We start from the raw sequence: 15,032 nt of genomic DNA on the forward strand, positions 1-15,032 counted from the left end.
GAAGCAACGGGGAGGGGAACATGGGAGAGTCGGCCACCTGGCTGGTATCACAAAGGAAAACAGCTGTGAACAGCATGGGCCTGAGCTACAAAATGCTGTTTTGGTAAAAATCATACCACATCCATGGCAGTCATTTCCTGTCTTCTGCCTCCCAATGGACAGAGACAGGGAGAGGTGCAGAGGAGGCCAGAATGATGTATCCTGGCTCTCCAGACCCGCCCTGCACGATTCCCGTCCCCTGAGGGGGATGAGAGGGCAGGAAGCCTGACAGAGGCCAGCATAACTTCTCTCTCCTTGGACTTGCTACACTTAGGAATGGAAACAGATGTGCTTAAAATGGCCCAGGGCTGGAGGCCTTCCCCTTGGGTAGCCCTTGACAAGACAACCTCTTTCAGTGGGGGAGAGTGGGAGATGCCTGAGGAACACAGGGTTTTCAAATAACACCAGGTTTTCAAAAGGCCCTAAATTCATTTCAAAGAGTCAGGGAAGCAGCTGGCAAGAAAATAGTTTATTGAGGGAAAAACAAGGGGAGAGGGGTCAGGTGGGAAAGTGCTGGAATGTGAAGAATCTGCCCTTTTCTTCAGGAACTAGAGCAGGTGGAGCGCTGTCGGACAGCACCCACAGAGGGTTCAGAGCTGCCCAGGGTCTCCGGGGCAAGGGCAGGGGCAGAGGCAGAGGCAGGAGTAGGCAGGTTGGCCTCCGTCAGCAGAGCTGCATCCTCCCAGGAGCCTGAACCTGGGCCAGAAAAGGGAACAACAATCCCAAATGCGGTATTAGGTTAACTAGGGGTCCCACCCCGACTCCACCCAGGTCCCACTGCAGGATGCCCCTCACCATCACTGGCTTCGGGCTCCAGCTCCTCCTCCCCACTCAGGGGCTGCTGATCTGGTTTCTCCTCCTCAGACAGCTGACCCTCTGCAGCCAAAAGGGGACCACAGAGATTAGACCCAGACGCTGAAGGGGACAGCTAAGGAGTCAGGAAGTGGGGAATGCTGCTGCTGCGCCGTACCTGTCCCTGAGGGATCTTCAGGGCTCTCACCCTCCTCTGTGATATCTGATAGCTGGGTTGATTCCTCCTGGCCTTCACACCCTGTGCCTCCAAAGCAGATAGAGGACAGGTTAGGGTCAGGATGGCTGTACCTGGACAGCAATGACAACTTCACCTCCTCAGCCTCTCCTTTGACCTTCAGCTCAGTATGTGAGTGCCTCAAGCCTCACACTGAATGAAGCAAGGACTACATCTTCCCCAGCCCAGCCCACTTCCCTCCCCAACACTCCCCCAGTCAAGACCTTTACCTGGCTGATGGGTAGAGATCCTTCTCTGGCCTTCCTTTCGAGAACTGTCCCTTTTTCGGATGTTAACCTGTGGAGGAGAAACTACTGAGCAGCGAGGACTGACTTCCCTCCCTGGTGATCAGGACCCTCATGCCCTGACCCCCAACATGTCCCCAGCCACCCACAAAGAAAGATCATGAAGGAGAGAAAAAGGGGGTCCTTGCCCCTTGCAACCTGCAAAGACAAGCGCGGTCGGGGCCAGATGCCCCCCCACACCCACTGCATGTAGCTGAAGACCACGATGACGCTGAGGAAGGTGAAGTTGCTGGCGACACCTATGAAGGCGCAGGTCATCGGGAAGTTGTACAGCAGGTATCTGAGGTGGGAAGTAGGGACAGCAAGGGAGTAGCAGTTACTGGAGAGCACCAGCCCTCTCGATTCCCAGAAATAATTTCTAGGGCAATTCAAGTGAGTTTGGCTAAAGCCAGCCTCTACCTCCCCTGCCTCCCACCCACACAGTTACCAGAACCCCCTTTATCAGTTGTAATAAAGGCCAGGGATCTATGGGAAGTCTCAGCATTGCAGGGCCACAGGTGACAGCCTCAATTGCGGCTGTCTCTCAAGAGTCATCCCAACTCTGCCTGTGTCAATGGCTTAAGGCAGTTCTCAACTCTGGCTGCACATCAGCTTCCCCTGGGGTGCTGTGAAAAATTCTGCCGCCAGCTCACTAGCTTGGGTGGAGCAGGCTCAGTCCTGGACTGCTGGGCAGATGTCGGGTCTGAGGGAGGGTGGGTGGGGCAGAGGGAAGACAGCCAGGGTAGAGGGAGGACGGGCAGGGTGGAGAAAGGATGACCAGGCTGAAGGAGTTTGGTGGGGCAAAACACAGAAAAAATAAAAATTCTGATGCCTAGCCAGGAACCTAACAAATTCTGGTTCAGTTGGTGTGAGGTAGGGCCCAGGCATATTTTTTTAAAGTTCCCCAGGTGACACGCTGATGTGCAGCCAGGACTGAGAACCTGTGGCCTATGTGAAACCCGATGCAATGCTGCCCTGTAAACCTGTTACCTCTGCTTGGGACCCTCTCCATTTAAGGCCAGCCCTCACAAGAGCTGCCTGAGGTCCGACTCAGTGGCTCCTCACCTGAGCCCGGTGAAGTGTGCGTGGATGCGGAGGTAGGCTGCATACATCTGGATGCGCTTGCTGTGGATCTCGATAATCGCGCCGGTGGTCGGCACATACTGCAAGGAGTTGGGGTGAGGGCAGCGTCAGGCTGGGACCCTGCTGCTGGCATTCCCGTCAGCCCAGTCTGAGGCCTGCTTCCAGGTTCTCTGTTGCTGTCCCTCCTGAGCCCAGAGGCTCCTCAGGTAGGATTTTGGGCTAATGGGGCAGGCTATCTCCTGGCCATCCTTCACCTCACTCACCGAGTTCTCTCTATAATCCGCGTAGAGCTCCACCTCCAGGAGCTGCTTCTGCTCTGCAAAGCCAAACAGCAAGAGGCTAGAGAAAACCAGCGTGTCAAGCATCTGGAGGAGGTCTGAGCGGTAATGCAGCATCACCTGCCAGGGACAGGAGAGAGAGGTTGGGGACAGGTGGTCCAGATCCCCATGGCCCTGCCTACCCCTCAACCACCCTTGAGCAGTCTCCAAAAGCTGTTTCTTCCTTAGATCCCTGCTCCTTCACCTTCACTTCCTATCCAGTCTTCTTTTTTTTTTTCTTCTTTGAGACAGAGTCTCACTTTGTTGTCTGGGCTGAGTGCCATGGCATCAGCCTAGCTCACAGCAACCTCAAACTCCTGGGCTCAAGCGATCCTCCTGCCTCAGCCTCCCGAGTAGCTGGGACTATAGGCTTACACCACCATGATGGACTAATTTCTTTCTATTTTAGTAGAGATGGGGTCTCACTCTTGCTCAGGGTAGTCTTGAACTCCCGACCTCAAGTGATCCTACCACCTCAGCCTCCCAGAGGGCTAGGATTACAGGCATGAGCCACCATGCCTGGCCTTATCCCCCATTCTTGACCCAGCCATTCCAACTGCTTGAGTAACCTCTCCTCCTACCTGACCACATCCCTTCATTCTACTATAACAAAGGCCCCTCCTTCTAAGAAACTTTCCTAGGTCAAGGTCAACACTGTCTCTGATCTACCTTTCCCCCCAAATAGTTCTATAATCTAGTATGGGATCCAAGTCCCAGTACACCATCTGAAGCTTTTTTCCCCCCATGCAGACATCAGGAATTTACTTCACGATGTGGTTCTGCTGATGATTTATGTAAGAATGAAGTCACTTTATACCCAAGCGTTAAGTTAGTTGTCCCACAGCTAGCTTGTTTCTGAATGAGGACACAAGCCCAGGTCTGTTTGGCTCTAGAGCCTCTGTTTTCTGAGAGCAGCATACTCTTCAGACTTTACCCCAAAGTCAGGCATGCTCATCAGATACCTGGGGTATCTGTTTATGTTTCTGGTTTGGTAAGCTGATTCCTCTTTCCTTATCCTGACGTGTCTGTGACCTCAGAGCCAAGATGTTTTCTCCTGAAGCCCTGCCCAGATACCCTTACTCTGCCACCATTCTCCACACCTTACCACACAGGCCATGAACATTTACCGAGCGCGAAGAAGTAGAGATGATTCGGCCACCTCGGGTGTAGCATGAAACGGTGACCAAGAACATGCCCAAATCTTGATTCACAGGGGACTCTGGCAGCTCCAGCTCTAAGGTAATGCGATATGGCTGTCCATACATCAGCACCTGCCCAAGGTAACCCCCATCTTTTGTCAAAAAGAAACTTTTAAATACTGTCCCTATTCCACCTTCCTCCCTCCCCACAAATACTTGCCACAACCCTCTTGGTTAGCATAACAGGCCTCTCAATCTCTCATCCCAAGAAGGTGCTGCCCCCTCCTGGTGGCTGAGCCCCTCTGACTTCTGAGGGCTTTGGTATCCCGTTGGCTCTCCTAAATCACACTCACTACTCTGTTCCAGAAAGGCTGTGTCACATTTCTTTTCTAAAAGTGAACCGTCATGTTGCCAACTGGGCCATCTGTGACTCAGGGCTATGTGACTAAGGCCGTCCCCCAGGCCCAGCCCGCCCTCCCTCACATGATTAATTAACCAAGCGCCAGCAGTGCTCACGGTGTCCCCAGCCAGCTTGTACACAGTTGCCGCTGTCAGTCTTTATGCCATTCTGGGTCCCTTATCATGGTTCTGTTGGTAGAACTCTGAGACTCATAGCGGGAAGGCTTCTTCATCACTCGGATCTACCTCAAATAGGTAAAGATTTGCCACCAAACATACCCTAGTTTTTCCTGACCATTCCTATATTCTTCTAATCCCTTTATTTAATGATTCTATCTAGCAGCATGACTTTCACAGGGTAGTATACAGGAACCACAGGGGTGATGGTGAAGCTTTTGTTTTTAACCAAAGAAGGAATAGGTTAAAAAAAAAAAAAAAAAGTTAAAAAATATTGCCCTAGCTCATAGTGAACCACTTCCAATCTGGATACAGACTTAGGGGTGCTTTGAGTGTTTACCACTAAAGTTCAGTTTGAAAACCACTGATAGAGGCCTTTCTTTATAGAGAGTTCTATTTTCAGTCTGAACTATCTCTTGAAAAAAATGGATTCCAAGAGATTCCTGAACCCCCTGTAAAGGCCAGATGATTCTAGGCCAGTTGTTTCATGAATTCTTTGAAACATTACAATAGGTAGTACTCTGGGTGGGTTGGCAGTAGGGGAGGGATTATGTGGGGTTTCTTTCTGGGGTGATGAAAGTGTTCTAAAATTGATTGTGGTGATGGCTGTTTAACTCTGTGAACATACCAAAGGTGAACTGTATACCTCAAGTGGATGAATTGTATGGCATATGAATTATATCTCAATAAAGCTGCGTGTGTGTGTGTGTGTGTGTGTGTGTTTGTGTGTATTTAAATTGGTAGTTTAAACTCGCAGTTTAGAAAACGTCATCTCCTCCAAGGGCATCCACAGAATCTACTACTACTAGAACCCTGTGAACGAGCCCATGCCCTTCCCTTGTTCATGTCTGCCTGCCTGATGGGCAGATTCTCCATTCCTACACAATAGTCACCTTTCCTTGAAAGACCCACTTTGAGCCTCACCATCTCCATAGCCTCGGATTATCTGAGACTACCATGATATCTCTAATTCTTCACAAATTCTTCTAGAATGCATAATCTGCACCTTATACTTTACTACTTAAATGCATGCAAATACATGCAATGTATAGTTTTTTATTGGTCCTGTGAGCTTGAGAGGAGGGACCACATCTACTTCTAGTCCACATAGAGTGGACTCATTTCAGTAATTCATTAAAAATATTCACCATCAATGAACAAAACATTCGACATCCTGGAATTATCAGGGACTTGGACTGGATCTCCTCTCATCCTCCTTCTTTTTCTCCCCTCATCTAGCAGGCTCGTATCTCATTGTTTTAGCTTCCCTCCCTGGCTCCCTGCATCACCACATGATCTCTACAATAGGCAGCCACACAACTGTATGCACCGTTCCACGTACAGATTACTGTGGTTTTGTTTCTAATCTCCTGTCAATATATTCCATTTATTATTTTTTAACTACAGAAGTAAACTGAGTCAATGTCTTCATAGATCATTATATGATTACCTCAAAGCTCCTTTCCCAAATAGCAAGACTACAATGATAAATCTACTTCACAACTTTGAAATCTGACATTTGGGCCCATTCAGCTGACCTGGTAAGAGTTTTCTTGATAGTACTTGGCTGCCTGGTAGTAAACTGGAAGATGTCACAGGATACACTGTCTCCCAGGTTGTTTGTATTGTCAAATAAGGCCAGTCTGCATATCAATCCCGGGGAACCTCAGACTCTAGAGTTTATACTCCTCTCTTAAGAGTTGTGACATTTCCATTTTTAAGTCAGTTTCCTCCCAACTACCACTTTTGAAAATAACCTTATTTTTAGTTAAGTTTTATAACTGATTACTTCTAATTACGTTGCTGACTAACAACTCAAAAAACTCTAGTAATAAGAAATGATGTTGATCCTCCAAGGTCCTTTTTAAGTGTGCAGGGATCCTACCCTTTATTAGAGCCTCCCCAGCTTGCCTAGTATGGAAGGCTGAGTCCCCATATGCATTTCTCAGGGTTCCTGGGCTTGTCGAAGTCACACTGGCATCTGGCCAGTCCTCTGGCACAGTCCCCTTTGTAATGACAGGTCACACATATTTATCAACAGTTTCATAATTTTGTATATATGCTTTCAAAACTCTTGGGAGGATGCCATCCTATTACAATGAAATAGCTGATTTGTTCATTTAGGTCTACAATACTGCTTACTTCATCTAGTAGATCTGACCTACCTGAAAGAGGTCATATCTCATCTGATATAGATGCTGATGCTCCTCTACTTACGATGGGCTTATGTCCCAATAAACCCATCATAAGTTGAAAACATCATATGCCAAAAATGCATTTAATACGCTAACCTACTGAACATCACAGCTTAGCCTAGCCTACCTTAAATGTGCTCAGAACACTCGATTAGCCTACAGTTGGGGAAAATCATCTAACACAAGTCCTATTTTATAATAAGGTATTGAATATCTCATGTAATTTATTAAATACTGTACTGATAAGAAAAACCAGAATGGTTGTGTGGGTACTTGAAGTACAGTTTCTACTGAATGCATATAGCTTTCGTATCATCATAAAGTTGAAAAATTGTCAAGTCTAACCATTGCAAGTCGAGGACTGTCTGTATGTTGAGAATGAGAACATTTCTAACATCTGTTCTAGAAAGATCAATACACACAATTCATTGAGATTTTAATTTCTCTTGAAACTTCTCTTCCTTCAGAGCCTTCTTCTTAGTCTCTATTTCTCAATCCCTGCTCTCCAGGTCTTTCTCAAGCCTTCCTATTTCAAGTCATCAGAGCTCTAATGAAACCTCTCTCTACCTTCCATACTCACCCGATCACGTCCACCTTTAGCCAGTGAGACATTTGCAACAGGGAAGGAGCAGAGTGAGGTGGTGGAGGAATCACAGTCGGTCCTAAATGAGAATAGGGGACAATACTCTGCTAAGTTATGGAGTCTGTGTTACCCATACGTCAGCACACTTCTTGGACCCCTAGGGCTCCTTCCTGCCCCATCCCTTCTCTCAAAACAGGTACTATTCTCTCTGTTAAAGAGAGAGATAAGGGCCATGTGAGGTGGCTCATGCCTGTAATTCTAGCACTCTGGGAGGCCGAGGTGGGCAGATAATTTGAGCTCAGGAGTTCGAGACCAGCCTGAGCAAGAATGAGACCCCGTCTCTACTAAAAATAGAAAGAAATTATATGGACAGCTAAAAATATATATAGAAAAATTAGCCGGGCGTGGTGGTGCACGCCTGTAGTCCCAGCTACTCGGGAGGCTGAGGCAGGAGGATCGCTTGAGCCCAGGAGTTTGAGGTTGCTGTGAGCGAGGCTGACGCCACGGCACTCTAGCCTGGGCAACAGAGCGAGACTGTCTCAAAAACAAAACAAAACAAAACAAAAAAAAGAGAGAGATAGAGACCAAATGTGGCTAAGAGATTAAAGATACCAGAATGATGCTTTTATTTTCTTCCTGTAACTTCAATTATTTCCTCTCATTACAGCAGATGTTCTTAGATGGGAATCTATGGATATTTAAATAGTTTCACACTTCAGTGTTTCTAAAAACTCACTTTAGGAATTTCATAAAAATATAGATTCCAGGGACCCACCCCAAGAGAGTCTGATTCAGTAGTTCTGGTATGGGGTCTGTTTGAGAAAACATTCCCAAAAGGATCCACAGATCTTCATTAAGAGGCTCATGAACCTCCTCAAATTGTAGGCAAAATTGCATGTGTATACATTTTCATGACAGGAAGGGCCATAGCTTTCATAAGATCCACGTCTCCTAAAAATTTAAGAAGCTCTACCTTAGAAACTACAGCTCATGACCAGGGACTCAGAGGAAAACATGATTTTAGAACATTGATAACAATACCCTCTTCGGTATCTGTTGATTGGTCCTATAGTGATCATTAAGAACAGATGAGAGAATTTGGCAGGGTTGTAAAATGGGAAGGAACTAAAGGGCCAGGCAAGATATAGGACTCTGGGAGGCAAGTTTATATACCCAGTCACCTTGTGCTTCCGTAATCTCTCTTGTGCAGCAGACTAGTGGGAGTGGGAGGCAGTGATGTAAAAGGCAAACTGCTGCTTTCCTAATACGTCCTCCACTGAAAGCCAGCTTAGTTCTGAGCTGACCTAAGGGTTTGGCTCAAAATTCTACAGTGGCCCTGAGAAAGGTCTGATCCAACCTAAATGGAATTGCCCCCCTTAATGATAACCTAGAAGTGGATTTTTTTCCCTTTTTCTTGTTTTTTAACCAGACTTCAGTAACCAGAGGTAGAACTAGGACCCTAGAGCCCTACCAGCCCAGACCTGCTCCAGCCTTGGGCTGTGAAATGTGAGAAGTCCTGTAAGCACATAGGGCTCCAGTTTTCTCATCTGTAAATGAGGGGATCGAACTGAATAAGCACCAAGGGCCCTATGGCATTCTCAAAGGATTCATCTACATTAATAGAAGGACCCTCTCACCTGTAGTAGAAATGCACAGGGCTGAGGTGGCTGACTGTCGGCATGTAGGAATAGTAGAAGGAGCCATAGAGGAAGACAGACACCCAGAGCAGGAGGAGGATGGTGCAGAAGAGTACCCCAAACTGCAGCAGCAGTCTCCGGGCACGGCCTGCCAAGACTTGGCCCACTTCCTGGGCCCACAGTATGGCAGGTACTGGTGGATCATTGACCATGGCCGGGAGAGCAGGGGGTCTGGCCCCAGGTTCAGGCCTTGAGTTCCTAGCTGCTCTGCCACATGGACGCCAACCCTGACCATGGGATGAGGCAGTTGGCGGTTCCTGGAAAGAGAGAGGGGAAAAGAGTGGCTCCTTCCTTTCCCCAAATGTGGCCTCTCTCCAAATGATTCTGTTTCTCTGCCAATTCTCTCTTCCCTTTTCTCCACTGTGCTCCCTTCGCCCCCAGTGCCAGAGTTACTCAGCTGAACTCCACTAGCCATCTGATTCTGCGACAAATCACTTTGGTACTCATTCATACCAATATATAACATAAAAAGAATGAGCACCTTAGAATTCTTACAAAGCGTTTCTACACACTCGATGATACTAATCCACATTGCCACGCGGTTGCACGGAGAGGATGTGCGACTTGCTTAAGGTCCCAAAGCCTAAGAGCTGTCACAATTGCCGCCCGAGTTTCTCCTCTCCGCCTATAGCGGCGCTCACTCCCAGATGGGGAGTCCCGCAGTCGAGGGCCGCTTCCCGCCTGCATCCGCCGGCTGGACAGAAGGCGCGGCGCCATGATAGCCCACCTAACCGCGCCGCCATGGAAACCAGCCAGCCGGCCGCCGCAGCTCTGCAGACTCACCAGCCTCGCGCGCTGCCGGGGCAACAGCGAGGAGGAATTTCCGGCTCCCGGGGAAGTCCCGCCCCTCGCGGCCCACGGCCTCCGTATTCTGCAGGGCGGGGCCCCGCGGGGGGCGGGGCCAGCCAGGCTGCGAGGTTCCCGCCTCCTGGCGCCTGCCGCCGGACCTCCCCGCGGCCGGTTACCCTCCAGTTACCATGGCCAAAGGGAAAGGCTCCTCCCTGCAGACCCGAAGATGTGCGCCAGGGCATGGTCTGACTCTGCGTCGCCCGCTCGGCCCTCCCCGCCAGGCCATAATCGCGGCCCTCCGCCCACACGCTCACCACCCGCCAGGTAACCCCCGAAGTGGGGGAGTGAAGCGGGCATCCTGCTGCACTGATTTTTATCGCCCATAGTTCCTAGGACCTGTAGGCGTCCAAGGCGGGGAGCATTAGCCCAAAGACTGTTGAAGTCTGCCGGAACCTGCGCATCTTGGGCATTGCGCATTCACAAGCGTGGTAACATTTCAGCCCCAGGTTTTGTCGACCTCCTCTGAGCCTAACTGGGCGCACTCTCCCTCAGAGTCTCCACAGCACATTATCTATAGATTAGGTCCTGGCTGTTAGCATCTTCTATTTTGTATAAGTCTAATCACCCTAGATAAGGTCCTTCAGTGGACAAGGCCAGTGTTGTGTACATCTTTGCACAACCCTATAGGTGTGGGAGGTAATCTATTCAAAATGTCTGAAATTTTTCAAACCAATGCCCGATCCCCACCAAGACGCCTATTTCCACTCTCCCCACAAAGCCCCCTACCTCCTCTTTGTCCAGTCCTTTGATTTGATCTCCGCACACCTCTTTTTCTCCAGCTTCTCCTTCTCTTTGGTCTGCCATATCTTTAGACATCTTCCTGATGACGTGCCTCTGCTGCCGCTGGATCTTCCACTCCTCACTTGTGGCTAGAATGTGAAGTGGTGATCTAGAAGCTGATAACTGTAGTGCATCACATTTTCCTGGATGTGGGGAATGGAGGATCCCTGGGAGAGAAACCAAGAAGATTCAGGTGCTAAGTGCTGTGTCAGGGTAGAAGGATGGAGGGAGGGAGGAGGGGGCGACTGCCCAGCTGATGTCAGATTTTCAAATGAGCAGGGTCCCCCTGCAGCCAGTAGACTCCACTGCAGGGGCTGTCACAGGCTCAGACCACCCCATCTGAGGGGGGGGAGTCTGTCTTGGCCTCAGCTCCGTTGGGGAGGGCTCTAGCCCAGACTCAGGATGCCTGCAATGGGGGAAGGGCAGGTAATGAGACAGTGACAGTGGGGGTGTGTGCAGGGGATGCAGGCAGCAGCCAGGCTCCCCCACTGGCCAGGCAGTTGGTATGCTCCAGGATCGGAACAGCTCCTTCTAGCATCCTTCATCCTTCAGGTACCAGCCATCCAGGCAGTGCTTGAGCTGCAGAAACTGACACCAGCCCTCAACGGACCTGGACCTCTGGCCCAACCTTCCCCAGTGGCCTTCTCTGTATTAGCTGCTTCTGCATCAGATACTTTCAGCTGCAACTCCCTGTAGGGTGGGGCACCCATCTCAGGCAGAAGGTTTTGGTGCCCCCCATTGACCCTACACCCCAGGGCTGCTGCTGCTGCCTGTCACCTCAGGTGAGTAGGGAGTGGCCTGTTTTTCTCCTGGTGGGGATCATGGAGGCATTATGGGGGTGATGTTCCCTCCTCATCAGGGTGGGGTTCTTTCTGGTTGAGGCTTTCAGAGCTGGGAACACACATGGGTTGAAGGGCTGACAAGCCTTAAATGATTTATATAATCTTTAATGATCTGTAACCAGGCCATGTAGGAGTTTGGGGAGCACCTCATCCCCACCTCTCTATTTTTGCCATTGAGGAGGACAGGGATGGAACAGGCCATTGGGAGAGGGTGAGGATAAGAGGGGAACAAAGTATTGGAGCACGACCCTAGCCTTGTAAAGGCTGGTGAGGAGTGAGCATGGAGGAGATCCTTCGGCTGAGACTGTGCTCTGAGCTGTCTCTCTCCTTTCTCCAGGATGAAAGGGGAGACCCCTGTGAACAGCACTATGAGTATTGGGCAAGCACGCAAGATGGTGGAACAGCTTAAGATTGAAGCCAGTTTGTGCCGGATAAAGGTGGGTGGGACCCTGGCTCCCATTACTTGGCCAGACCATGCTGTGCTGCAGGTTCCCAAAGCTGTGGATAAGAGATGCTTTCTTTCCTTGATTCCCTGAGGTCAGGGGAGGAGTCGGGCTCTGCAAGGAGAGTTGTCTCCAAGCCTCTGTGGGGGATGAGGGAAAAGACTGTCTGGAGGAGCCCTGGGGATGGCAAAAGAGAACCCATTTGGGGAGGGAGGCTGCAGTCCTTTTCAGAGGTTCTGGCTAACAGCTCCCTCCCCCACTCACTGTGCCCCAGGTGTCCAAGGCAGCAGCAGACCTGATGACTTACTGTGATGCCCACGCCTGTGAGGATCCCCTCATCACCCCTGTGCCCACTTCGGAGAACCCCTTCCGGGAGAAGAAGTTCTTCTGTGCCCTCCTCTGAGCTGCCCTGTCCCTCCTCACAACGCCCCACCCTTCCCTCTCCTTGGCCCTTCCTTAGGTCAGTAACTGTTGTAGGCCCCTGAGGCTCCCTGCATCCCATTCCTAACCCTTGCCCAACCATATGAGGTTATCTGAAGCACAAGGCCCTCCCTCGCCTATCTGTCGACCTCATTTCCTCACCCTCTGACACGGGGAACCCTTTACTCCACCCACAGAAGGGCCCCCAGTCAGGCTCTGCTGGCGTCCTGCCAGTTTCCCTCTGTGACCCGCTCAGACAATGGAGAGAGGGATGGGCCAGGTGCTTGCTTTCGGTCTCACCTGGAGCTATTGGAAGGGGAAAACCATTTGAAGAATAAAGTCATCCAGAGCCTCAGAGGACAGTTTCTGTGTTAGCGTTCTTGGGGGAGAGGACCATCAGGCAATAGATGTGCCATATCCAGGGACAGGGCCAGTCAAAGCTGGATGAACATTGACGAAGACTGGAGATCGGCGGAGGCGGGGGGGTAAAGGCGGGCGCGCGAGAGCGTCCCCAGTGGAAGAGTTAACGTACAACAGACACTCAGAGGCTGCCGAGGGCATACACACACACAAACGTGCAATGAAGGCAAGTGGAAAGGAAAACAGACCGCAGGGGGTGGGTTTAGGAGACGACGCGGGAGGGCAGTAGCGGAACCCCGGAACGCTTAGGAGCGGAGGGGCGGAGCTCGGCTGGTTACCGCGTCGGGGGCCGGTTTTATGCTTAAGATGGCCGCGCCCACAGCCGCTCCCCTTCCAAGATGGCCGCGCCAAAATGGCGGTCCCCCAACCACGGCGTTTTACCGTAGCGGGCGTCTCTTAAAATGGCGCCCCCCAGCAGCCACCATTCCCAATATGGTTTCTTGCGTGTTCGTCTGGTTTCAAAATGGCTGCCCCTGGCTTCGCCAAGTCGAGGCCCGCGGTCCCCTACCCGGAGTCTGAAATTCGACGTTCTCCCGATCAAGCTGAAGGCACACGGGCGGCAATAACGAAGGATCATGGGTCAAGGGGACCCCGGCAAGCACAGCATGGCCGGCGCTTGTCGCGTGGATTTTGCGAGGGAACCCAGGTTTCTACATCTTGCCAAGGAGGCGCTCCCTTTGGAGCATAACTAGAAGTGGGGGAAGGGAGGGTCACCACCCACCGCCATCCATTTTCGGGCCTCCATTCCTTGGTCGCTTCCTGGTCTCCAAAGGAGCTGGATAAGCCCGAAATTGTTCACTTTGGGTTTCTGGAGCTTGCTTTGCTTTCATTTTCCTCAGGCCGATTTTGCCACATCTGCCAGAAAGCAGTGACCCCACCACGCCCTAGTGTGCCTACCACCCCTTGCAGGGATCCAGCAGCTGCCGGGCCAGAGACCAAACTGAAGGCTTAATGTTTTACGAGCATCTCTAGGACTCAAACTTGGCAAAGGTGTGAGCCCCATAATACCTCCTAGAAGCCTTTTCCTTCCAAGGGTGCACATCGCTGAGGTAGGACCAGGGCCAAGGAAGAGAAGGTAACAATCCCAGTATGTGTGGATCATCAAGATCCCCTAAATTCAGGGACGCATCCTTCCAGGGAGAAGCCTAGACTGGCTCTTGTTTGTGCCCGGATACACACTGAGGGGGTGGTGGGGGTAGAGTCCTTGCAATAGTAGGACCTGTATTTGGGATGGCCCATCACCCCCAGCTTCCCCACACCTTCACACAGGAAGACAGCAAGGGGGAGAGAAAACAGAGAAAACCAAAGGGATAAAAGGTTTTTACCAGCAACTGAAGTTAGCCACCTCAGGATGTCTTCATGGGCTCCAGGGGTACCCAATAAACTTGGACACCTTGAGGAAGAACAGCTTTTTACTACTGATGGAATTTTTGAGCCCTAACAGGTCCTGGAAATCATCTAATTCCCTCATCCTAGAGATGAAGAAAGAGGAAAAGTAACCTGTTGCCCTCCTGGAGTGGGACCTACCCCCAATTCTGTTCAGGAGCACGCTTAATTCCTTCTTGGTACTGGTGAAAACTCCGGAAAAGATTGGGTCTGTTTTAATCCCTGTATCCTGACAGTGTCTAGCACATAGTAGGCACTCAAATACCTAATGAATGGATTGTACCATACATGCTTAAATTGCAAGCTGGCACTGCAAGGACTAAAAAACTTTCCCATAGGCCGGGCGCAGTGGCTCATGCCTGTAATCCTGGAGCACTCTGGGAGGCCAAAGCAGAATAGCTTGAGGTGAGGAGTTCAGGACCACCCTGAGCAAGAGCAAGATCCCACGTCTCTACTAAAAATAGAAAAATTAGCCGGGCATGGTGGCGCATGCCTGTAGTCCCAGCTACTCGGGAGGCTAAGGCAGGAGGATTGCTTTAGCCCAGGAGTTTGAGGTTGCTGTGAGCTAGGCTGACACCACAGCACTCTAGCCCTGAGGACGGAGTGAGACTCTGTCTCAAAACAAACAAAAAAAACCTTTGCCTTTTCCCACTGCATCAGTGTTGAGCAAATTCCAGGGGAGTAAATGAAAATTTCCACATCAGCTCACACTTGGTAAAAAACCAGAAGTGCTCAAGAAATGTAACCTTGGTATTAGATTTAAAAAAAAACCTCTGCTCAATTTTGCTACACAATTTTCATATCCATCAGATTATGGGTGAGTGGTTCCAGCTATAGTTGGGGGGAAAATGGGGCTTAGTGGTTAGTAGAGACAAGGCATGAGCTATAACCATTAAAAAATGATTAATTAGCTCTGAAACTAACTTTAAATGTCCTAGAGAATAGGCAGCCA

At 50.3% G+C, this 15,032-nt stretch overlaps 2 protein-coding genes across 8 annotated transcripts; one reads left to right on the forward strand and one right to left on the reverse strand.

Annotated features, from left to right (window-relative positions):
- Positions 1-488: 488 nt before the first annotated feature.
- Positions 489-12,966, reverse strand: BSCL2 (BSCL2 lipid droplet biogenesis associated, seipin). 7 transcript variants are annotated; one of them, XM_069471499.1, is made up of 12 exons: positions 12,575-12,966; positions 10,516-10,736; positions 8,881-9,197; positions 7,241-7,322; positions 3,878-4,021; positions 2,697-2,831; positions 2,416-2,513; positions 1,510-1,651; positions 1,297-1,363; positions 1,010-1,090; positions 835-915; positions 489-735 (listed from the first exon to the last, which is right to left on the reverse strand). In XM_069471499.1, exons 2-12 carry the CDS (start codon positions 10,603-10,605, stop codon positions 581-583), a joined length of 1,392 nt encoding a protein of 463 aa, XP_069327600.1. In that variant the 5' UTR covers positions 10,606-10,736; positions 12,575-12,966; the 3' UTR covers positions 489-580. The 7 variants fall into 7 exon arrangements, with proteins under 7 accessions (XP_069327600.1, XP_069327599.1, XP_069327601.1 ...); XM_069471498.1 differs by having other exon boundaries at positions 1,010-1,096; XM_069471500.1 differs by lacking the exon at positions 12,575-12,966 and having other exon boundaries at positions 10,516-10,842.
- On the forward strand, positions 11,098-12,629 carry GNG3 (G protein subunit gamma 3). Its single transcript, XM_069471505.1, has 3 exons — positions 11,098-11,351; positions 11,749-11,848; positions 12,129-12,629. Exons 2-3 carry the CDS (start codon positions 11,750-11,752, stop codon positions 12,255-12,257), a joined length of 228 nt encoding a protein of 75 aa, XP_069327606.1. The 5' UTR covers positions 11,098-11,351; position 11,749; the 3' UTR covers positions 12,258-12,629.
- Positions 12,967-15,032: the final 2,066 nt, after the last annotated feature.

The sequence above is a fragment of the Eulemur rufifrons genome, chromosome 6, assembly GCF_041146395.1.
Source record: "Eulemur rufifrons isolate Redbay chromosome 6, OSU_ERuf_1, whole genome shotgun sequence".
In the NCBI taxonomy this organism is placed as follows: domain Eukaryota; kingdom Metazoa; phylum Chordata; class Mammalia; order Primates; family Lemuridae; genus Eulemur; species Eulemur rufifrons.